This window comes from Cervus elaphus, chromosome 29 (genome assembly GCF_910594005.1).
Source record: "Cervus elaphus chromosome 29, mCerEla1.1, whole genome shotgun sequence".
NCBI classification, from domain to species: domain Eukaryota; kingdom Metazoa; phylum Chordata; class Mammalia; order Artiodactyla; family Cervidae; genus Cervus; species Cervus elaphus.
In genome coordinates this window covers 59,028,289-59,051,880 of record NC_057843.1, presented here as the reverse complement: position 1 = coordinate 59,051,880, position 23,592 = coordinate 59,028,289, and the positions used below count along the sequence as shown (strand labels likewise).

Genomic DNA, 23,592 nt, shown 5'->3' with positions numbered 1-23,592 from the left:
TCAAATCAGGGTTCTGTTTCATTTTGTTTCTTCCCCTGCAGAGACAGTTGTTAAACATTTATCAGCAAACCACTGGGAAGAATGCTGCATCAATAGCGCTGAAGCAAAAGTCTGGTGGAAACTAGGAAAACGTTCACCTAATCTGGCCTCCCCTACTTCATTCCTTATGTCATATGATTTTTACCTCCTATCTCCATGCACCCTGTTCTTATAAACATGTAAGGCAGAGAATGTTTATTATAATTCAAGAGTAGCAAAAGAGGCATGAGTTGAGAAGTTAGGTCAGCTATACTTTCTAAACAAATAAGTGACATCTTGTTTTACTGTCAAAGATAAAATACTGTGGATCTTAGAGATGATTGTAGGTAAGACTACAGGGAATCAGAGACCTTCCACAGCCTTCCTTGGCTTTATGGGACTCTCAGGTACAAAGAAATCCTCTCTATTTAGGATTTTGGACAGATCAGCTGTTTACCAAGAAATGAATGGAGAAGCAGCTCTCATCCCCTTGAGTGGAAGCTTCAGTTCCACTCAATGCACCATCCCCTTTTTAGGCTGCCTTGACCTACAAGGCAGTGAAGTGGGCCTGTCCTCACTGGGTCCAAGCCTCAGCACCTCACCTTCTTCAGCAGACACCCGGTGCACATGCTGTTTGTTTCCCGGCCAGAGGAAAATGGAGGTCACCGGGTCGACAAACAGCCTGTAGTACCCAGCAATCAGGCAGGCTAGGTCTTTTGCACTGTTGGATTCCAGCAGCAAAGTCAGAACCTTTGAAGGTAAAGAGGCTCTTAGGCGCATAAAGGGCTAAGGCTGGCAACAAGGGATACAAAGTCTGAAGGCTGGCAGCAAGCGATAGAAAGGGCAACCAGGCCATGCGGGGCCCATGAAAGATTTCAGGTAAATCCAGCCACGGTCCATAGATAGGCCCCCTGGTGTCCCGACAATATATCTGTTCTCACCTACAAGATCTGAAATGAGTATGCACACACACAGCCACACAAGCACTCACACATGCAGTGGTTTCCTCCCATCCAGTCTCCACAGTGTCTCCTGTCCTTCTATCCCAACCCCAGCCCCCCATCCCAACCACCCCACCATGCTCATTCATGCTATGGGGCTTCTCCAAGACCTGACCTGGAAAAGAAAAAGGAGCAGGATCGAGTAGAGAAGGAAGGAGAGGGGGATAAGAAGAATGAAGCACCAGTCCTGAGCATGTTGGGATTAAGTCAAAGGAAGCAGGATAAACGTAGGACCTTCCAGAGAGGTACAGGAAGTAATCTATGCCACTGATCTATTTTAATTGCTATCACCCCAAATCTTGGGCAGCCATTCTGGTCTAATGTGTGTGATAATACCCTCTGATGCTCCCATCTAGGTTGCTGAACCTGTCAGGAAACTACACGGTCAAGCTCAGTTTATAGAAAAAAAACTTTTTAGGACCTTCCCCGGGAAAATGTACCCTGTTCATTACTTTCCCTTTGATGGGACAGGATGGACAATTCCATCTCTTAAGAAAATGTTGGACAGGAGACTCTGTTAATATCCAAACTCACATAAACTACCCTCAAGTAATTTAGCCCCAGATTCCAGAAGCTGGATTCAAACTTCCTTCCCCATGCATTACCTTGACATCCTGAAGATACACTTTGACCACGCTCACTTTCTCAGACTCTTCTGTCAGCTCTACACGGCTGATGTTGGCAAACTCTGCCAACGTGGACATGATGTTGAGTTTGCTATTGATTATTTGGCTAATGCCATACTTGGCTCCAACCAGAAGGGCAATGTAGGATTCTCTGTCCTGTAACTGCAGAGGGCAGGAAGGGGAATTAGTTTCCATTCACAAGCTAGGGGAAATACATTATACACGTAGGACATGATACCTCTCTCTGAAAACCCCTCACCACCCCTCTAGATGACCAAGTTAGGTGATAGCCTAACCTGGGCCCCCTCTACAGATAAACTCAGTATAAATTTATCTCCCATAATACTCTTCACAATAGAGGATCCAACCACGGGACTTTTACCTGTTCCATAAACACAACCATATACTTTCACACCTATGTGCCTAAATTCACATTGTGCCCTCCACTTGGAATCCCTTGTTATCATTACCTATTGAAAACCCACCCTTTTTTAGAACCTTCCATCAACACCTACTGCCCATTGAAAACGCCACCTGATTTGCTCCTCAAACCAGAACAGTCCTTTTCTCTGTTGATTCCACACCACGTCCTCTGTCCTTCTCGGACAGCATGGGATTAGTCTAGGACTAGGATTTCTAGGACTTCTAAGCTCAGACTTCTTACTGTTATTATTTGTATTTGGGTTGCATATTCCATTAAGGTCCCTGACAACAGAGTCTGTGTATGTCTATGTCTGTACCTCCAGTGACCAGCAAGCACCCTGAGCCAGCTCAATGTAATTGTTTCTTCTCCCACTCCCAGGTCTTTCCTTAGACATGAAAGGTAAAGAGGAGTTGGAGACAGGAACCAGAAAGTTGGCAGAGGGCAGGATTAGCCCTAGAGAAAAGTGGGTAGTTTTTCTTGTACCTTCAAGTTTCCTTTCTGTAATCTACTGTCTCCTCCACCATTTAGTCCACGACTTGTACAAAGACAGGACCAATTTTTCTCTTCCCCAAATGATCAGATGCACTTCCTTTCTTTCAAAACATCAATTCTCTTTTTCCATCTACACTGTTAGGTCAGCAGCCTAATTAAATTAACCCATCACTGTAAATGACTAAGAAGCACACCAAATCCACTGAAAGGAGCTTTGCTATTATTATTATTATTTTAAATCTCTAATTGGTAAATTGTCTGGCTTTGTGCTTGAGGGTTCTGGGGCTGAGTGGTGGGGGCAGAATTCCCTTAAGCCACATCCCACATCACCGACTGCACCAGAGCACAGAGCTCCAGGTCTAGGCTCCAAAAAGCAGACCAAGGGGGGAATGGGTAACAGAGCAGAGGACTCTTTTTCTTGCTTTCCCTTCTCAGGTCCACTCCTCACTTCTTCCCTCCTGAATGATCAGGGCCCCAAGCCTCCAGTCTAACATTCTTATCTTTTCTTCATGATTTCCCTTTTTTCCTCTTCACTTTCATAGACCCAAAGCTCCAGGGTAAACTGATCACAGTATCTTGCCCTCAGAATGCCTTTCCTCTGAAATCTGGCCCAATGCAATCTTCTTGCTTTTCCTTAATCCCTTCTCCTTCCCCATTCAACCCGAAGCTGGCAGTGGTGGTCTCTGTCTTTGACTTCCCAGTAATGGTCCTGTGCCTCTCATGGCTTTGCTCTGCCCTGTTTGGTGCCTCGTTGCATCATTTGAGGATGGGAACTGTGTCTCATTCAGCTCTGCCTCCCCCAGCATCTGTCAGAGGGCTGGTGTCAAGCAATGGCATGATAGACGCTCCCTGACGTCATAATGTTCACTTTCCCAGACAAATTCTAGTCCATGACAGTCCTCAGGGATTTTAGACTAAAAGATACATTGATGTTCAGAGGCTCTCTTGCATCCCTTATAAGAAGTTCTTTAATACATACCATTAAAGTAGCATTAAAGATTTTCCCACCGTACGTCTTGAGTTCCCCAAGGATCTGTAGGTAATTTAAACGCAGCTGGGCGGCAGAAATAAGTTGCTTAAATAAGGGTGAAGAAAAAAGAAAACAAAAAAAGACTGTTGAAGTCAGAGCTATTCATTTGCCTAAAATGCAGGCAATGTTGAAAATTCTCTCCCTGAGGTTTCACAAGAGTCAGCGTGTGGTTGGCAGAGGCTGTGGCTAAATTACCTTCTGTCTGGGTTCCAGCAAGTTCTGGTTCCTCTTCATGTGGAAGCTGATGGCTTTCTTGATGTCTTTTCCTTTCATGTTTCGTAGTAAAGTTGGAGATATAAAGTTCTCGATTCCCCAATCCTTCCTGCCATGAGACATTGGAGACAAGGAGGCTCATGTCTACAGCGAACTTGACTCTAATGAAGAACGTAATTATATTTGATTCAGTAGTTATTGTTCCAAGAATACTGTAATTATGAGCTTCTTTCTCAGCAGAAGATATCTGGCTGGTCTTGTGGAGTATATGTAAATATAAAGACTGTATATGTGTGATATCTATCTACCTATTTATTTATACAAACACACACACAAACCACAAAAATGAATCGTTCTGGAATTAAACCCCATGATCATTCAAGGAGCCCATTACTCCTTACACATGTCCAGCACAGTCTCAGGGGGCAACACACAAAACATGTGAATCCCTGAGGCCATGCTTGAGGATGATGCCAGCCTAATCTCCCACCATCCCACCCAACAAACGAGTTAAAAATACAGATTCTCAGGTCCCACTCTCTAGAGATTTCACCTAGGATATCAAGGGGAAGGCCAAGGATTTTTAAAAATTTTTTTAAATATAATTCATCAGCAGGCAAGACACAGCTGAGATTTGGCGAGGAGGCGAGCAAATCTGGGTGGTACCACCCGGAGCAAAGTGATATTTTAAGCTAAAAATCTGGAGGTGCCAGAGCCTCAGGACTTGAAACTGCTCTACAATAGGATTTTGTTCAACGCAAATGAACTTCCAAGGCATTCCTGCTTGCAGAAGAGCTTGATGCTGAAGTTGTCAACTGATTTCCTGAGATATCCTCCCAGGAACTGGGAATTTACAAAGGGATCCTGTGTCATTCCATCTGGAGCTGGCTTGGGCCCCAGAGGGAGCATCCGGGTTCTGACCTCGCAGGAAGCCAGGCTGTGCTGGAGAGGGTGCAGAGGGAAATGAAGGGAAGACAATGGACAGATGGGGAGGTGGGTGAGCGTCAGCTTCTTGTGGATTCTGGCCGTCCTGGCCCAGGGCCAGCCAAGTGATAAATGCAACACAGCTGCTGCTGGCGGGACACCGAAGTCCCCTGCCACTCACTCTATGTACTTCAAAGAGATCTTCTGCGGCTGTGCACACGCGTACATCCGCTCCTGGATGTGCAGGGCTGCCAGCCGGAGCGCCGAGCTGCACTTCATTTCAACCGCAAAGCGCTCCTGGAGCACATCGCTGCAGCTCTGGGAGAGATGAGATCAGAGACACTGGGAAACAAGAACACGGATTGGGTTCCTAGTGCTCTCGGGGGAAGGGCAACTCGGAGACCTGGCTCTGCCAATTCTTGCCTGTGTGACCTTGGTTGCCCCTTTTGTCAGTAAAAACTGTAACTCTAAAGATCCTAAATGGTGTTAGAAAATGTAAATCTACACTGAGGACTAAGCTTTAAGTTCATTAATATATTGCAAATCGCCTAACATAGCAATTCAGTGCCATAAAACGGAATTCTAAGGGATAATCAGGCCTACTCTCCCCCAGACCAAGATAATCCCTACCGGGGAGTTGCTTAATTGCCTCGAGCTCATGTTCAAAATAACCCAATGTGCCATCTTTGAGAAAAACCACTGTTATTTAGGAAGGGCAGCCCAGGTCACCTGCAGATAGAGGTATTCGAAGGCCACAGGGTCTTCTTTCAGGAGGTCCAGGGGGTCCCTGGGGACGAAACAAACCCGGAAGAGGCAGCGGCAGTCATGTGACTCCTCCCTTTCCACCACCTGCAGTGCATAAGGGAGACGCGGTTCATCTTCTGTTTTTGTTCTCCGCTATTCCACAAAACAACTTAAATTAAAAAAGACAATGAAAGGTAGTCCCTAGAGATTTCGGTTTTAGTTCTTCCCAAGTCAGCACAGACCTTTGCCCTTGATTGACTTTCCCATGGGTATAAGATGTAAAAAGTTCAAAAGAACTGTTTCCCACTCCCATCAATCTGTTCCCCTTTCCAGAAGAAATCTCTGCATCTGGTTTCTTATATACCCTTCCAGAGACAGTCTCTGTGTATTTATGCTCCTATGAATGTACATGCCTTTATTTCCCACAAATAATAGTATGCAATACATTACGTGGGAATATACAATAAATAGACCCTGTACCTTACTTTTTTTTCACTTCAGCTATCTCAGCGGTTTCTTTTTCCAGTGCTAATGGAACAGAAGTGATTTTTTTAAAGTTTGTAAGCAGCAATGTTAGGAAATGAGTGACCACGGTAGGGATTCATCTGCAATGAGGAGCATTCGGAGCGGCTTCCACGAGCTCAGGCCTTGTTCACGCTGCTCCTCTCCTTAAAAAAGCCCCCTTTCCTTTTCCAATTACTGAAATCCTACTCATCTTTACAGTAGTACACACTCAACAAGAATTTATGGAACTGACCTGTGTTTGGCTTTTAAAAGCTGTTATAACAAATCACTGCATGGCTAAAAGACTGAGTGGTACAGATCGACTGACTATGTTAGCCCTGTCCTGCTCAGGACAAATCTCACAGAAAGGGCTGAGACCTGGCAACAGACGCTTCCCTGACGCCTCAAAGGTGGGAGGTTCAGAGGAAGGTCATCAGAGCTGGAAGCAAAAGATGGGGTCTAGTGGTTGCGTTACCTTGAGTAAATTACCTTTACCTCTCTAAGCCTCTTTCTCCTCGTCTGCAAAACGGAGGCCTGCCTAACTGTGTCCACAAACCAGGCTGAGTGAGCTCTGTGCTGTCTGGGCACAAGAAAGCACATCAAACCTGCAGATGCGCTGCACCCCATACCCGAAGGCTGTGGCCGAGGCATGCAGCTCACCCCGCCCAGATCGCCCCACGGGGAGCAGAGCCAGGTGGTACCTGCTGGATGAGCTCCTCCTCATGCAGCAGGTGTAGCCGTGAGACATTGTACTGCTCCTCCAGGACCAGCGCGAAGTACTCTGTGCTTCGGATCGACAGCTTCTCCTTCACCGTGAGGATGATGTCCTGCGGGCACGGAGGCACAGGGGTCACCGAGGAGCGGCCGGCCCTCACATTCAGGCACAGAGCGGGGAGGGCTCCCCGGCCTCCCCTCTGCTCCTCCGTGCTGCCAGGGAGAGAAAGGCCCGTGCTGGCTGGGTCCACTGCCAATGCAGAAGGCTAATCTTGATGGGCCACACATGGGACTCCTCATCACCCCTTCAGGGCCCTGTGCCCACTGCTCTCTTCCCCTCAGGGCTCCAGCCCCCCACCCCCATATGGCCGCCCTCTCTGGCTTTACTTGGGAGGCTGAAGCTATCCCTTAGGGCCTTACACCGCTCTTCAAGGTCTCCAGATCCATCCTATCTCTGGAGTCTGCACTGTCAATTGCTTACCAGACATAATCCCACCACCTGCCCTCTATGCCACTGAGGGAAATCAATCTGATGCTTCTGAACCTGTTTCTTCCTGTGAAACAGAGGATAACGATGCCCATTTAGAGGGGCTGATGGGGTGAGACGAGAACTGATACTGGGCCACCAGAGCTGCCTTGCCACACTCCACTCATTCACTACAGGGGCGCCTTGGCATCACAAGGCCTTTGCTGCCTCGGGGCATTCTCAATGCTGTTTCCTCTGCCTGGCACACTCTTCCTGCACTCTTCCCAAGGCCACCTCGGTCTCTGTATCTAAATGCGACTGTCCCTGTTATTCTCCATCCCGGGGTCCTGCTGATTTTCTTCATCACGATGAGATCTTCTTCGATGACAGCACTGTTCTTCAGTAATAGTACAGTGAAGTGAGTGGGCTCTAGACCTAGACGTCTACTCACTAGCTTGTGTCCCTGGATAACATGCTTACTGTCTCTATGCCTCGGTGGTTTCATCTCTAAAATGGTCACAATAGTCACACCCCTCTCGGGGGCTGTTGTGTGCATTAAATGGCTATCCCCATACATAGCCTTTAGATGACAGGTGTCCACTGCCTGGTAGCTGCTGACATCTGTTTTCCTGCTTATTGTTATTTACCTGCTAGATGCTAGACTCCCCCAGAACATGAGCCTCGCTTGTCTTGTACTCCATTATATCCGCAAAGCTTGGCATTCAGTGATGCTCAATAGACTTCCATTCAATGAGTAAACAGTCATCATGGACTCATCATACACGTCCTGCTAGAATTTTAAATTTAGGAAGGGCCAAACCATCGGGTGCGACCTGCTCCTCACGGCTCCCCACTCTGAATCCTCCTCCTGCTTTCTCCATCACCCCCCATAACTAACCAATGACTAGGTCCTAAAGTTTATTTGCCTCCAAAACTCAACAGCATTAATTCAATGCCTGCTGTGTGCTGGCCATGACGGAGAGCCCCTCTCCTGGCTCCGTCCACTCTCTCCATTCTCCATCTGGCTTGAGCACACACACGTCTCCTGGCTTTGTTGAGTCACGTCCTAAGGACTCCCCTGCTACCCTGTCTGACCTCTACCCTACATCTAGAGCAGAGGTTGGAAACCAAATCCAGCCCATTGCCTGTTTTTGTAATTACAGTCACATGGGAACACAGCCTCACGCATTCTCCACAGTGGCAGAGGTGAGTAACCATGACAGAAGCCCCCGGCCCATGAAACCTACCGCATTCATTACCTGGCTCTTTACAGGAAGAGTCTGCTGACCCTTGACCTAGAGGAACTTGTCTAAGCGTTGTATTGCTCATGCTCTCCCTGGCTCAAGAATGTTCAGAGCCTCCTCCATCATGGCCCACTAACCCAAGTCCAGATCCCTCAGCTTAACATTAGAGGTTCTCAAGTGTCAGGTGCCAATCCATTTGTTCCACTTTATCCTTTGCTGCTGCTTCTGTTGCACTTTGCTTGTAAGCCCCATATACTTGCTAAACTTTCCCATCACTGGGTCTTTGCTGGTGTCATTCCCCATGACTGGAAATCTGTCTTCACACACCACTCCTGACCCATTCCTGTCCATCTTTCCAAGTTGATCTCATAGGCCACCATATCCTGGGGGCCGTTCCTTCCTACCTAGCTGGAAGCTCTCTCTCCTGGGAACCCACAGCACCCCGTTTTCACATCCTACTTTCCTGCTTCTGAACACACTGCATTTGCCATAGTTTCTTCATGAATTAACCCTAGGTCCCATCTCCTCACCTCAGCCCCACCCCAAGACTCTGGGCTCCCTAAGAGAGTGACCCTGGGGAGTTTATTTCTGTATCATTAACAGCTTTGCTAGCACACAAAAGTATCACTAAATGACATATTATTTTCCTTGATTTAGAGAAAGAAGGTTTTCTAATGTAAGGACTTTACTTCTCTTGGTAAGGGAGTGAGGAAGAGAAGTCGCTGATGACTTGACAGTGTTTTTTTCTCTTTTTTACCCACATGATTTGCTTATATCCCCCTCTCTTTTTCTGTCACAAAGAGCTAAAAGATTTGCTCTGTAAAAATTTGGCTATTACAGATATGTGAGATTAACCAGCACTATACTAGCTAAGTCCTTGCCCATTTCCCCAACTCCATGTGTCATCTTGGCTTTAATTCCCCTGTGGTGTGTGTTTTTATTGTGAATCATCTCAAAGTCTTTTCGGCCACTGAAGGAGGACTCCCTCCCCTTCCAGTGCCCTCCCCCATTCCAGTGCACTGGAATAAAGCACCCCCCATTCCAGCACACTCTGCTCAAAGGTGACAGAAGTAGAAACCATGTCTAATGCATTTGCACAACTTCTATGCTGAATGGCAACATGGTCAGCTCCAGGGCAGCGTTCAGAGACAACAGACCAAGTTGGAAGAACTGATTTTAATGAGTTTCAGATATCTTGGTGTTCTCATCTGAAAAGTGGGTTAACACTTGTCACCTTACAAGGTTACTGGGGGCATTAAGTGAGATAGCAAATAAGGAAGTGCCCAGGGAATGCCAGACAAGGAGTAACACTGAACAAAACTGTTCCTCCCTCCTATTCTTCCTCTGGGCTTGAACTTCCCAGGGCCAGACAGGCTTTCTCCAGCTTCTCTTCAGTCACGCTGAAGTAGGAATGGAATAGCACATTTGGGGCAGCCCTAGGAACTGCCATTAAGGTATGACCTAAATCAATCCCTTACGATTATATAGTGGAAGTCACATGATCAAGGGACTAGATCTGATAGAGTGCCGGAAGAACTATAGATGGAGGTTCATGACTTTGTACAGAAGGTGGTAGCCAAAACCATCCACAAGAAAAAGAAATGCAAAAAAGACAAAATGGCTGTCTGAGGAGGCCTTCCAAATAGCTGAGAAAAGAAGAGAAGTGAAAGGCAAAGGAAAAAAGGAAAGATATACCCATCTGAAGCCAGAGTTCCAAAGATTAGCAAGGAGAGATTTTAAAAAAGCCTTCCTAAGTGATCAATGCAAAGAAACAGAGGAAAACAACAAAATGGGAAAGACCAGAGATGTTTTCAAGAAAATGAGAGATACCAAGAGAACATTTCATGCAAAGATATGCACAATAAAGGACAGAAATGGTATGGATCTAACAGAAGCATTAGATATTAAGAAGAGGTGGCAACAATACATAGAAAAACTATACAAAAAAGATCTTCATGACCCAGATAACCATGATGGTGTGATCACTCACCTAGAGCCAGACATCTTGGAGTATGAAGTCAAGTGGCCTTAGGAAGCATCAGTACAAACAAAGCTAGTGGAGGTGATGGACTTCCAGCTGAGCTACTTCAAATCCTAAAAGATGACTCTGTTAAAGTATGCACTCAAAATGCGAGCAAATATGGAAAACTCAGCAGTAGCCATAGGACTGGAAAAGATCAGTTTTCATTCCAATCCCAAAGAAGGGTAATGCCAAAGAATGTTCAAACTACCGCACAATTGCACTCATCTCATACACTAGCAAGGTAATGCTCAAAATTCTCCAAGCCAGGCTTCAACAGTACGTGAACCATGAACTTCCAGATGTTCAGCTGGATTTAGAAAAGGCAAAGGAACCAGAGATCAAATTGCCAACATCCGTTGGATCATCAAAAAAGCAAAAGAATTCCAGAAAAACATCTACTTCTGCTTCATTGACTACACTAAAGCCTTTGACTGTGTAGATCACAACAAACTGTGGAAAATTCTTCAAGAAATGGGAATATCTGACCACCTTACCTGCCTCCTGTGAAACCTGTATGCAGGTCACAAAGCAACAGTTAGAACTGCACATGGAACAATGGACTGGTTCAAAATTGGGAAAGAAATATGACAAGGCTGTATGTTGTCACCTTGCTTATTTAACTTATAAGCAGAGTACACCAGGAGAAATGCCGGGCTGGACGAAGCACAAGCTAGAATCAAGATTGCTGGGAGAAATGTTAACAATCTCAGATATGCAGATGACACCACCCTTATGGCAGAAACTTGAAGAGAACTAAAGAGCCTCTTGGTGAAAGTGAAAGAGGAGAGTGAAAAAGCTCACTTAAAACTCACCATTCAAAAAACAAAGATCATGGCATCCAGTCCCATCACTTCATGGCAAAAAGATAGGGAAACAATGGAAACAGTGACAGACTTAATTCCTTGGGTTCCAAAATCACTGCAAATGGTGACTGCAGCCACGAAATTAAAAGACACTTGCTCCTTGGAAGAGAAGCTATCACAAACTTAGACGGCATATTAAAAAGCAGACATTACTTTGCTGACAAAGGCCCATATAACCAAAGCCATGTAGTCATGTACGTGTGTGAGAGTTGGACCATAAAGAAAGCTGAGTGCCAAAGAATTGATGCTTTTGAACTGTGGTGTTAGAGAAGACTCTTGAGAGTCCCTTGGACAGCAAGGAGATCCAACCAGTCAATCCTAAAGGAAATCAACCCTGAATATTCATCAGAAGGACTGATGCTGAAGCTGAAACTCCAATACTTTGGCCACCTGATGTGAAGAGCTGACTCATTTGAAAAGACCCTGATGCTGGGAAAGATTGAGGGCAGGAGGAGAAGGGAATGACAGAGCATGAGATGGTTGGATGGCATCACTGACGCAATGGACATGAGTTTGAGCAAGCTCTGGGAGTTGGTGATGGACAGGAAAGCCTGGCGTGCTGCAGTTCATGGGGTTGCAAACTGTCAGACACGACTGAGCGACTGAACAACAATAGGAATTGCCATAGGAAGGTGCCAGGGGAACACTGGTGGTATGCGTGCATTATGTTTGCATGTGTGCACACAAGTGCGTGTGCAATGTGTGTGTGTGTGCATGTTGTTCAGTACCTAGAGGGGTACTCACCCACCTGAACCTGCTCTTCCTCTAATAACAGAGGAGCTGGGCTCAGCGTTGGCTCCCACACGGTTTCTAACGTTTGAACAACCCCTTTGTCTGTTTCTCCCCTGGAGCCTGCCTCTAACACTATTTGCTCCCTTGTTGAAAAACTATAGTGCTATCCCTTATCGTCTATGGATAAAATCCCAGTTCCACTGCCTGCCATTCAAGGCCATCCCTGCAGCCCGTCTGCACCCTCTCCCACTCCTCCTACAAGGAAACGGTCTCTGCTCCAGTCCCATGGGATGGTTTACCACCTCCCAGGCAATGCCTGTCTTACTGGCTCTCTGCCTTGTTCACGGGACTTCTTCAGCCTGACGGAAATCCCCTGACCCCTCTACAGCTGTGCCCCCACCTGCCCTTGATGAATTCTTAGTCAACCTGCAAAGCCCAGCTCAGGTCCAGCTTCTCGGCACAGCCTTCTCTGACATCCCGACGGGAGGAGACAGAGTGCTCCTTCTCTTGTGTGCTAAGCACGCCCCTCGGGCCTCTCTTTACAGCCCTTCCTTCATCCTGCCCTGGACTGTTAGGAGCTCCTTGGAGGTCCATTTTCCCTCAACTAGACTGCAAGCTAGGGGGACAGAGACCACTTTCTACCTCTCTCTGTATCACCTGCCTCAGAGTGTCTCCTTTGGGGGAACCTAATCAAATCTAATTCAAACTGACTTCCATCCAGAACAGAATTCCCAGGGACCTGGACCTGCCCTGATACTTTGCCTGGGTTTTTAGTGACTCTGGCCTTTCAGGAAGCAGGTGGAGCCCCATACAAGAGGCAGGAAATCCCAGTGGTTAATGGGGAAGGCTAATGAGTTGTACTGGGTACTTCATCTCTCTGGACCCTGATTCCCTCCCCTGCAAGAGGGTGATTAAAATACCAGCTTGCTGGGTGTTTGTGCAATGAACTGAGATGACACAGTGTTTGGCCAACTGCAGGTGCTCAGACCATGGGATTGTGAGATCGCCGAGGCAGCTGCCGGCAAGATGTCCGGGGTTCCTGGGAGCCAGCAAATTCTCATCAGAAGGAGATTCAAGTTTACTCGGAATACCTTCACAGTCGTGTGTGCCTCAAACTTGAACGCTTTGGTCTGTCCATTCTCCAGGTACAACTTGAGCACGTTGGGCATACACAGCAGAGAATTACCCTGGAAAACACAAGAGCAGTGTCAAAACTCTCTCTTCCTGTTCCTGGGTGTGACAGAGCCTGTTTCCCTGGCTCTGCCTTGGTGTGGAGAGCAGGATTCTCCCCAACCTCCTCACCACATTGTAGGTTGACTCTTGACATTCAGAGATTTCTGCAAGGGATGAGGCCTATGCCACACAGATACAGGATTTGTTCCAGGGCCAGCCACAAGAACTGCTTGACAGGAGGGAGGAAGGTGAAGAGTGAGCCCTGCCACTCTTCGGGCATGCTGCTGGCATTGTGTGGGCATGTATGATACCATCCGCTGACACGTCACTGCTCGTTGCATCTAGCATGCCCACTGCCCCAAATGGGCCTTTCTGAGATTCTCGCACTGTGCCTTGTAGGCTTGGGTGAAATGGGGGGTAGGAAGCTCCCTGAGAGTCCCTGCTGCGTTCTCTGTAGTCAAGCGTCACCACAGGGCAGAGGGCTGCTTTCCACCTCTTGTTCTTGTCCCATTGTCCAGCTGTGTCTGACTCTCTGTGACCCCGTGGACGGCAGCACACCAGGCTCCCCTGTTCTTCACCGTCTCCCAGAATTTGCTCAAACTCATGTCCATTGAATCGGTGATGCCATCCGACCATCTCATCCCCTGTCACCTCCTTCTCCTCCTGCCCTCGATCTTTCCCAGCATCAGGGTATTTTCCAGTGAGTCAGCTCTTCACACCAAGTGGCCTCTACTCATCCCAACTATCACTCTGGATTCATGGGATCCCTTGAGGGGTTCTGCCACTCTTGGAGGGCTTTTAGGGAGGAAAGCCTGGGACTGGTCTGTGTTTGGTGACCCCAGGCCAGCCAGAAGTCCTGAGGCAGAGCAGGGCAAAGGGAATCATTCCCTTTGGGTTTGGAGAAACCCTTAGGGCTGGCTCTCATAAAAAGTGACTTCTGAGTGTTGAGTTGTAGATAAAGAAGTGGCTGGTGCCCTCCAGAACCTGTAAGAGATTCTAGAGTCTCCAGGATTTGAGCTACAGCTGCCCCCCAGCTCTCATCTCTGGAAGCCCACCTAGGTTAGAAGCTTATCACCTTTTTTCAGAAAACTGACAGTCTTTTTCAGTTAAGAATTTTGTATCTTCTAAACATAAGGGCATTTGTATCTTTTAAGCAAGACACATTCATCACTCTATATAACTTTTTTTTGAAAGCCAGAGTACTTTTTTGGAAGAAAAGGAGTGTGTTCATACCCCAGGGCCAGTTCACACTCAATCAGGGACGCGGGATTCTAAACCCTGCACTCTGCTCCCGTCTCCTGACTCTGGTTTTAGGCATTTAGAAATCTTAATCTTTGGATTTTCCAAGTATGACTGCTTTCCTTGATACTTTATTATTTGTGATTTACAAAAAAATACATTCGTAACATCACCACATAACTAACACTATTTACTTTTCTCTAAGGCTTTTTCCAATTTTTATCTATACCTGTAAATAGCTTTCAGAGAACTGCACTAATAGATTATGCACAATTCTATGTGCATTTTTACTCAACGCATATATACTTCTTGTGAGTTTAATGTTTATAATTTTAATGGACTTATAAATATTCTATTCAGTTGAAACATCAGAATTTCTTTAACCATTTCTCTGCCTAAGCATTTTACATTTTCTCAAAAATTTCTGTGATATATATATATATGTATAGGTACAAAAGATGTCTTTAAATACATGGATTTTTGCATTTAAATTATTTTATAGAATTAAATTAATAAGAATGTGATCCTTGGGCCATTTTTATGGCATTCATTAACTTTTTTTCTACTCCTAAAGATTAAATCAATTTACAAAGCCACCAATTAGTACATGAATGCAGCTACTTTCTCAGTATCAGGGCTTATATTTTTCCTTTTTTGTGCTAATTTACTAATTATAAAGTGGCAGTTCTTAATATTTTCCTTTGCATTTCTTTAATGGCTAGCAAATTTAAGAATATTTGAAGTGTTGGTTTCCTTAAGTCAGGCAGAGAAAGTGTATGATATCACTTATATGTAGAATCTAAAAAGTAAAACAAACTAGTGAATATAACAAAAAGAGACAGACTCACAGAAATAGAGAATAAACTACAGATTACCAATAGGGTGAAGGAAGAGGGGAGGGGCAAGGTAGGGGTAGGGCATTAAGAGGTGCAAACTATTGTATATAAAATAAATAAGCTACAGATATATTGTATAGGACAGGGAATATAGCTAATATTTTATAGTAACTATAAATGCAGTATATAACCTTTAACAATTGTTAGTCACAATGCTGAAACCTGAAACTTATATATCAACTATACCTCAATGACTAAAAATAAAAAAAAAAAACCCCAAACATAGCTTTTTATTTCAGATTCTTCTAGGGTCAGTCTTGTCTTCTGAACCCCCATATTCAATCACATCAATCCTGGGTATTCCATATCAAAAAGGACTAGACAGCATATTATAGTGGAAAACCAAAAAACTAAAGTCACATAGGCCTGTTCTCCTGTATTTCCTAGCTGTATGATCTCAGAAGTTCATTCTCTTGACCTCTTTAAGCTTCTGTTTCTTCTTTGTTAAAATACCTCCCCTTGCAGGGTATGGTGATGATGAAGGACTACGTCCCCAAGATGTTTTGATTCACGTATTAGAGATTCAGTAGATGATAGGGTCTTTTTTTTTTTTTTTTTTATGATAGGGTCTTTTAAAAAAGCAACCCCTGCCACCATCTCTACTATCAATGTATCACCTTCAGAGGGAGTACTAAGTCAGCAGATTCAGAATGAGAAGTGAATAACTGGAACATGTTGAAATCTCAAGCCAGAAGAACGGAGTCTCAGAAAGACACAGGGGTACCCAGTGCGTCTCTCCCTGTCCATGGTGAGCAGGCCCCTTACTGAGGGAGCACAGAGCCTCCGGCGAGCCCACGGCACTCCCACTCTGTCCCCTCCGGGCTGTGGATTCCAGCGTCCCCAGCAGACAGCGCCAGGAGGCAGCCCGCCTGCTTCGTGAGCAGTCGTTTCCACCCCCGACCAGCGCCGCACCTGGCTGTGTCCGCTGACGAGCACCTCCTCCGCAAAGTGTACCTTCACAGGGTTGGTCTTCAGTCGGGCTCGCTTCTCTTCTGTCAGGAAGGAGGACTTGGGGACTCCCTGCCAAACATTAACAGGACGCACTCTAGAACAGGACTTTCAGAAAGGCCATGTACATCTTCTCATTTCTTAAAAACAAAAGCAAAAGCTCTGACAGCTGCTGAGAACTCAATTAAAACCACAGAGAAGGATGCTATCCAATTAAAGATCTCTTTTCACAAAATTTAGAGATCTCAACCACATATGTCTTGTGTGTCTGAGAAAAGCTAAAGCTTTAACACTTTGGCCCAAGGCTGTGGTATGATGGAAGACAAAGAGAACTGGCCTGTGAACAAAGAGACCTGAATTCTAACCCACTGCGCCTACTCAACAGTTCTGAGAACGACCTCAAACACAAATTATTATGGAAGAAAACCAGTTGTGTGTGTGTGTGTACATTTCCCTCTTTGGCCTTCAGTCTTCTTTTCTGCACAATCAGGGCGTTGGACCAGGAGGTAAAAACAGCATAATGCTAATGAGCATGGGTTCCAGAGTCCTAACTACCTGGAAAAAGCCCAGCTCTACCGATTTCTGAATGTGAGACCTTGGGTGTGTGAGGCCATCGTGTCCTCATCCGTAAAAGGGAGATGACCAATATATCTACCTTGTAGGATTTTCTTTTGGCACAAATTAAATAAAACATTAAATACTAGCATTCATATTATAATAAATGATTTAAAATAAGGTAATGCTTATTATATTGATAAATAATTAATAGAAATACAGATAGAGACAATTAAACCAAAATATATTTTGATCATAAAATTCTATGTTCTAGAGAAGCAGTCATTAATATTCCAACTTTGGATATTATAATTCCTAATCAATTTCAAATCATTTGAGGATTCTAAGAATCCACTCAGACAAACATGAGCATTCTTGTGGAAGTAAAATATATATGAGCATTTGTCTTATGATCCTATCACTTCCAAAGAGAGGCGTGAGTGGGCTAGACAATTTTCAGGGCATTTCTCAGGGCCTCTGGGACCATCAGCTGGGCTGGTATCAGCTTTCCCTGCAGGAACTCCAAAGTACAGTATTCACACTCCTCTCTTCTGGGGAACCTCACAGGACTCTCAGGAATGGTACTGGATCATGCTAATTTTCCTCTCTTTATACTTTTTATTTTTTAAAAGGAGGCAGCTATATGCTGTTTCCCTCTCTCCTTACTTAACAAGTGTTACCTTCTGCTTTCATTTCTTGGAAATAGAATAGGAAAAGAACTACCTAATTAAAATTCAAATATTCTCCATTTAGATGATAATCAGCTAGATGAAAAGAATCTCTCAACACCTGCGTGACTATTTATAGCAATTAGCTTTCAGCATACTGCTTTTTCTGTATTGGTTTCACATTATTCCATAGATAAATTCTTCTATTTAGAATAGAAGAATCTCCATTTATGTGTGTGTAAAACACTTGGTCTGTCATATTTATGGCAAACTTCCTAGTTCTATTTAGGTGAGTTTTTTTCCTGTTCTATTTCTAAGAAACAAACAAAAAAGATAACACTTGTTAAATAAGGAGAAGAGACAACAATTTCTTTGCACAAAATCAAATAGCTGTCTGTTCTATTGTACTTCCTCCCGCTCCCTATGTGCTTAGGAATTCCTTCTGCAACTTATGACCAGATAGATGCCCGTCCATATTGTTGACATTTCTATGATTTGTTTTTTATATTTAAATTTTTAACACCAAATGGTGTGGGATTAGACTTATTTTTTCCAAATACCTAAAGAAATGTCCCAGTACAATTTCTTGAATGGTCATCTTTTCTCCCATTGATTTGGGCTGCCACATTTATCATATACCAAATTCTTATACTAGTATCTATTCTTGGACTTTCTATTTGATTAGATTGATATAACCAACATTTCATCAATATCATACTGTTTTAATTATTGCAGCTATATTAGTTTTAAAATCTTGTACCTCAAGGCCATCCTCATTATTCTTTTCAAAAAAAAGATTTTCTTGATAAGTCTCACCTTGACATACATTGTCAAAATCCAAATAAAATTCCCACAGGGGGTTTGAATTTGCTTTAAGCATATACATTAATATAAGAAAATCTGATGTATTAATAGTCTTCCTATCAAGGAATATAACATATATCTCCTCTTTTATTAAAGAAAACATTTTATTTCCTTCAGTATTACTCTAGTTTGCTTCACATAAGGCCCACATAATTCTTTTCCTTCAAGTTCTTCAATTTTTTTACTTTTTCCTGTAAAGAACTTGCCCTTGGATTTATCAACTTTCTAATTTTTCTGTTTTTCCAAAGCATCATTTAGATTTAAATTTTTATCATTTTCTTTAATCTGCTTTATGCTTATTTCATTAGTCTTTCTTTATGCCTCCGGCACTGAGTATTTTCCTGACCTGTTTTCTTTTTTCTTGTTAAATAATGAAATCACTTTTAAGGTTACAAATTTTACTCTGAGTATAGCTCAACTATATATAATATGTTCTAAGAAGTAGAGCTCTAAATTTTAATTATTTTCTAGCTAGTCTATAATGATAATTTTTAATTTTCCATTTGATTCTATCTTTACTTAGGAAATTGCGTTTTTATTCCAAACGACTGGGTGGTGTTAAGTTTTTGACAGTTATCAATTTGTGCTTTATTGTATTCTATAGAAGACACTTATACAGTTGCTTATTTGAGAAATTTAGCTTTTGGGGTAGCCCGATATGGGATCAATTAGATTAGATTATTAAATGCATTATTAAAATTCTATGCCCCTATTTATATTTTTTGTCTATTAGTGACCAAAGGCTAAGAAGGATGCACGAAAGTCTCTCAGGATGAGAATTTCCTGTCAACCTCTCCTCCTTGGTAATGTTCCCTTCCAAGTTGGCGATGCGCTTTTCCCTCCAGCACACACAGAAGGCTCTGAGACGCGTGGTGGTTTAGGATCGCTCTTGCTGCCCTGTGCAGCATCTGGGCCGTGTCCTGGGCCTTGCCTTGTGGCTGACAGAACACGTTCCCATCCAGCAGCTCACTGGGTCCTCACAGCACCCATCAGATAGACAAGGCAGTTATTGTCCTCACCTCTGTTTTACAAAAGTCAAAACTGAAACTCAGGGACCTCTCCACAGTGATGCCACTCAGACTTGTCTTGAGACTCTGAGCTTGGTACCCTTGTCACCTGCATAATCACAGGTCTGTCTCCTTCGCTAGACCAGGAGCTTTCGAAGCCTGGACCCACATACGAGTTCTCCATAATACGAGCACATATGTGGTCTTCAAGCAACACGGACTGCCTGACAGCTTCTCTGATGCCCTTTGCCTTCCCTGTTTCTTCTCTGAGGGGTATTCTGCTGGTGGTACAGGGTCTTGGGGCCAAGAAGGGTGTAACTAACACACAAGACATAGAAAGAGCTTTACCGATGTGCAGCGAACAACCGTGATTGAAAGAGAATCTTCAGCTTCCCTGGAAAAAAAAGAATAAACAAAAAAAGTGTCATTGTCCTGGGTGATACATGAGGGTGCATGTGTGGGGTTGGGGGCGTCAAAGAGACTGGTAGAATTACAAAGCAGCTTCTCTTGCCTCAGCAAAATTGAAAAGGACATCGAGAAAGCAGTGATCTGTGAAGGAACTTAAGTTGTCCCAAATGCCACTGCGACCTTAAGAAAGTCTTCAGATACTTGTCTCTACCATCTTGCCTATACCTACAGCCACTAAATGAAGTCATTTTGCCTTCATTTAGTCTATATGATGGAAGACTCATCTAGTTGCTATGACCACTAGCTAGGTTTATGTCCAAAATATTTTTGAAGAGAAAACAGCAATAACACAGATAACTTGGGTTGCTATTTCAGAAAACTTGGCTAAATATCCATGAAACAGAATAAAAGAATGTGGATAACACTTATCAGATTAAAGCCAATCAGTTTATGGTGTTTGAGCGAACAAAGTCAGTGTAATGAGCACAATCATGTAATCAAATAGTAGACATTTTTGTTTTGTTATAATCTCTTAGGTTCCAAAGGTGATCAAATCAACTAGATAAGCACCAAACTTCAACTTTTTTGAGGATAGAACTGAAAAACTGATTCAGGTTTTTCTTCTCCTTTGTCATTGCTACATAGAAAAGCAGTCTGCAAAACAAATACATTTGATTTCTTGCAATATGAACACTGAGGCCTGTTTCTGCCATGTGTTACTGCCTCAAACAGATAAACTCAACCCAAGGTTTCCAAGGGTCTGGAGACTGCCTCTTACCCATTTTATGTAAGAACAGGTCTTTTCCAACAGCAAACCAACGCCCAGGAGCTCTCAAAAGGAGAGTTTGGCCTCGTGGAGAATTGGAGGAATGAGAGGTTTTGCTGGTTTTCTGTTTGCTAGGTTGTTTTCCTTCTGTAAATGGTACCGACCCTGGGACGATGCTACAAACGTTAGCAGTCCCGGCACTCCCATGCAAGGCATGTGGCCGAGAGTGCAGGGGCAAGCAAACGTGGGGTCACATCCCTGCTCAGCCGCCTTCGTGGCTCCTCCTGCCAGGAGGAGAATAACCTGCTGTGTCAGCACCAAGACCCTCCATCATCCCCTGGCCCTCACTGGTCAGAACTTTGTCTCGGCATCGGGTGCCTTAGACAAACTGAAGCACCCAGCACCCCCAGCCAGGGGCTCCTCCTTGTCACTTTACTCGTCTGCCCTTCACCTCCATCTCTGAGGCACAAATTCTGCCCAGCATTTAAGGTAGCATTTGGCCAGCTGAAATACTTCTGGACTCTTCCATGTTTTGTCGAACCACAACGTCCTCACAAGTTGGAGGAATCTCCATCATTTACCACCCCTTCCCCCTGTTTCGCTCTCTGTTTTAAATTAATTAACTAACTCATTTATTATTTCTGGCTATGCTGGATCTTCACCGCTGCACACGGGCTGCTCTGGTTGCGGCGGGAGAGGAATACTCTCCAGCTGCACGCGTGGGCTTCTCACTGCGATGACTGCTCTTGCTGAGAACGGGCTCTAGGCGCACAGGCTTCAGTAGCTGTGGCACAAGGGATCTAGTGTGCAGGCTCAGAGTGGGCTTAGCCACTCTGTGACACACAGGATCTCCCCTGATCAGGCATCAAATTCACGTCCCCTACATCGCAAGGCGGACTTTCAACCACTGGACCAGCAGGGAAGTCCTCCCCGGCTTCTCCGGATGCCCTGTCTACCCTCCATCTCAGTAGGGTTTACATGACTTGTATCTGCACTATGAGCCCAAGTATTGGGGAGTGGAGTCCCTTCCCCAACAGGGTTCCTTGCCCAGTGAACCCATCTGAGTTCAATGTTACCTAAACACCCAAATTCTAGTCTACTGTTTTAAACTGTGAATAATTTATTAGTCAGACTTCGATCTCACTTGGCAGAGATATTAGTGGCACTGAAAATGTGAAACCCATTTGCTGGAATTGAGAAACTCTTTGAGAAAATCACCCAATAATTGAGAAAGCAAACTTCACAATTTCCATAACCATATTTCATTTTTAAAACTGAAATCATCAAATCCTTTTCCTGGCTGCCTCACCCACTCACCTGAGCCTGGCAATCCTATTTTCTATGCTTTGATAGGATCTCTGTAAATCTTACACTGTGTGTGTTTCCCCACAGTGAGACTGTGGGCTTCCTGAGGGCAGAGACTGCATCCGCATTTTCATTTTCTTTCTCTGACTTTGCTATTACTGCCTGTTAGTGTGTGCTGCACATGACAGGCCCTGAGAAAGGAAAACCGCCACTCACCAAAAGGCACAAACTCAAGTACAAACTTGAAGCATCTTCAAGGTAGCTTTGCTCTATTTCTCACTTCCCTTTATTTATACTAAAGTCATTCAAACAGAGTTGGGTGGAAGTTTTAAAAGACAAACCCTGCATCGACCTGTAGAACGTCTGTCAGGCCTCCTCACTCCTGTTGCTGATTTCCTCTGTCTTAAAACTTAAGCTGTCAGCGCCAACCACATTCACTTGTTTCATTGAGCACTTGCTCTATGCCTGGTCTCAAGGTGATCACAGCCAAGGCAGAAAGTGAGGCATTCACAAAAATCACCATGACACCAGGTCAAAGGTGGTGGGTACCGTATCAATGGAACCACATACATATCAAGGAGGCTACACCAAGGAGATTTAGGAAGAGATGTTAAAAGTGTTAAAGAACAACAAGTAGATTTAGCATCGATTTAGTCCAATCTTTGCCATATGTTACAATAGCCCTGCACATCCATAAGGGATAAAAGTGTTAGTTGCTTAGTCATGTCCGACTCTTTGTGACACCCACAGACTGTAGCCCATGAGGCTCCTCTGTCCACGGAATCCTCCACGCAAGAATATTGGAGTGGGGAGTCATTTCCTTCTTCAGGGAATCTTTAACAACACTATATTAAACATCCTTAAGGGGTTCATTGGAGGGACTGATGCTGAAGCTGAAATTCCAATCCTTTGGCCACCTCATGCGAAGAGTTGAAAAGACCCTGATGCTGGGAGGGATTGGGGGCAGGAGAAGGCGATGACAGAGAATAAGATGGCTGGATGGCATCACCGACTCGATGGGCATGAGTTTGAGTGAACTCCAGGAGTTGGTGATGGACAGGGAGGCCTGGCGTGCTGTGATTCACGGGGCCGCAAAGAGTCGGACACAACTGAGCGACTGAACTGACTGACTAACTAAGGGGTGAGTGAAGTCACTCAGTCGTGTCTGACTGTTTGCAACCCCATGGACTGTAGCCTACCAGGCTCCTCCGTTCACGGGATTTTCCAGGCAAGAGTACTGGAGTGGGTTGCCATTTCCTTCTCCAACTTAAGGGGTAGGGCCTATGTTTTATTCATAATTACATTCCCCGCAGCACCCAGCACAGTGTTTTGGGCCTTGCAGGGGGCTGATAAATGTAGGACCTGTGCCTCCTAATCCCATTTATAGGCAGGTGAAAGGGAGCAGAGAGGAACCGAGATGGAATTCTAAAACAAGGCTATTGTTGCTGCTTTAAAGGAGCCTGGACCTTACTTAAATCACAAAGGATCAGCTATGCCCTTTCTGTCACTCATTCTTGCTCTGTAATAATCTGTGCGACTCTCTGGATGATGGAAGACAATTTAGTACCTCAGAATATTGACTGCTCGTTCACAGGAAAGGTCTTCGGCAGGCTCGTCATTCATCTGAAGGATCTGATCACCGGGGAAAAGTTTACCGTGAGCAGAGCCCCCTGTGGGAGAGAAAAGAAAATACCTGGTGCTCATGCCAGGAGGGCCCAGACCCAACGTGTCATAGTCACTCAGCT

General features: G+C 44.6%; 1 protein-coding gene across 5 annotated transcripts in view; it reads right to left on the bottom strand.

Moving 5' to 3' along the window:
- Nucleotides 1-23,592, bottom strand: part of FRMPD1 (FERM and PDZ domain containing 1) — a 153,108-nt gene that overhangs the window by 7,410 nt on the left and 122,106 nt on the right. For all 5 annotated transcript variants that reach the window (XM_043891420.1, XM_043891421.1, XM_043891422.1 and 2 more), the window contains exons 4-14: nucleotides 23,415-23,517; nucleotides 19,717-19,762; nucleotides 16,239-16,346; nucleotides 13,110-13,205; nucleotides 6,678-6,803; nucleotides 5,458-5,577; nucleotides 4,910-5,046; nucleotides 3,787-3,913; nucleotides 3,541-3,636; nucleotides 1,625-1,807; nucleotides 621-768 (exon numbers count right to left, since the gene is read on the bottom strand). In XM_043891420.1, the coding sequence (XP_043747355.1) occupies nucleotides 621-768; nucleotides 1,625-1,807; nucleotides 3,541-3,636; nucleotides 3,787-3,913; nucleotides 4,910-5,046; nucleotides 5,458-5,577; nucleotides 6,678-6,803; nucleotides 13,110-13,205; nucleotides 16,239-16,346; nucleotides 19,717-19,762; nucleotides 23,415-23,517 (1,290 nt within the window). The remainder of the gene's footprint in view (nucleotides 1-620; nucleotides 769-1,624; nucleotides 1,808-3,540; nucleotides 3,637-3,786; nucleotides 3,914-4,909; nucleotides 5,047-5,457; nucleotides 5,578-6,677; nucleotides 6,804-13,109; nucleotides 13,206-16,238; nucleotides 16,347-19,716; nucleotides 19,763-23,414; nucleotides 23,518-23,592) is intronic.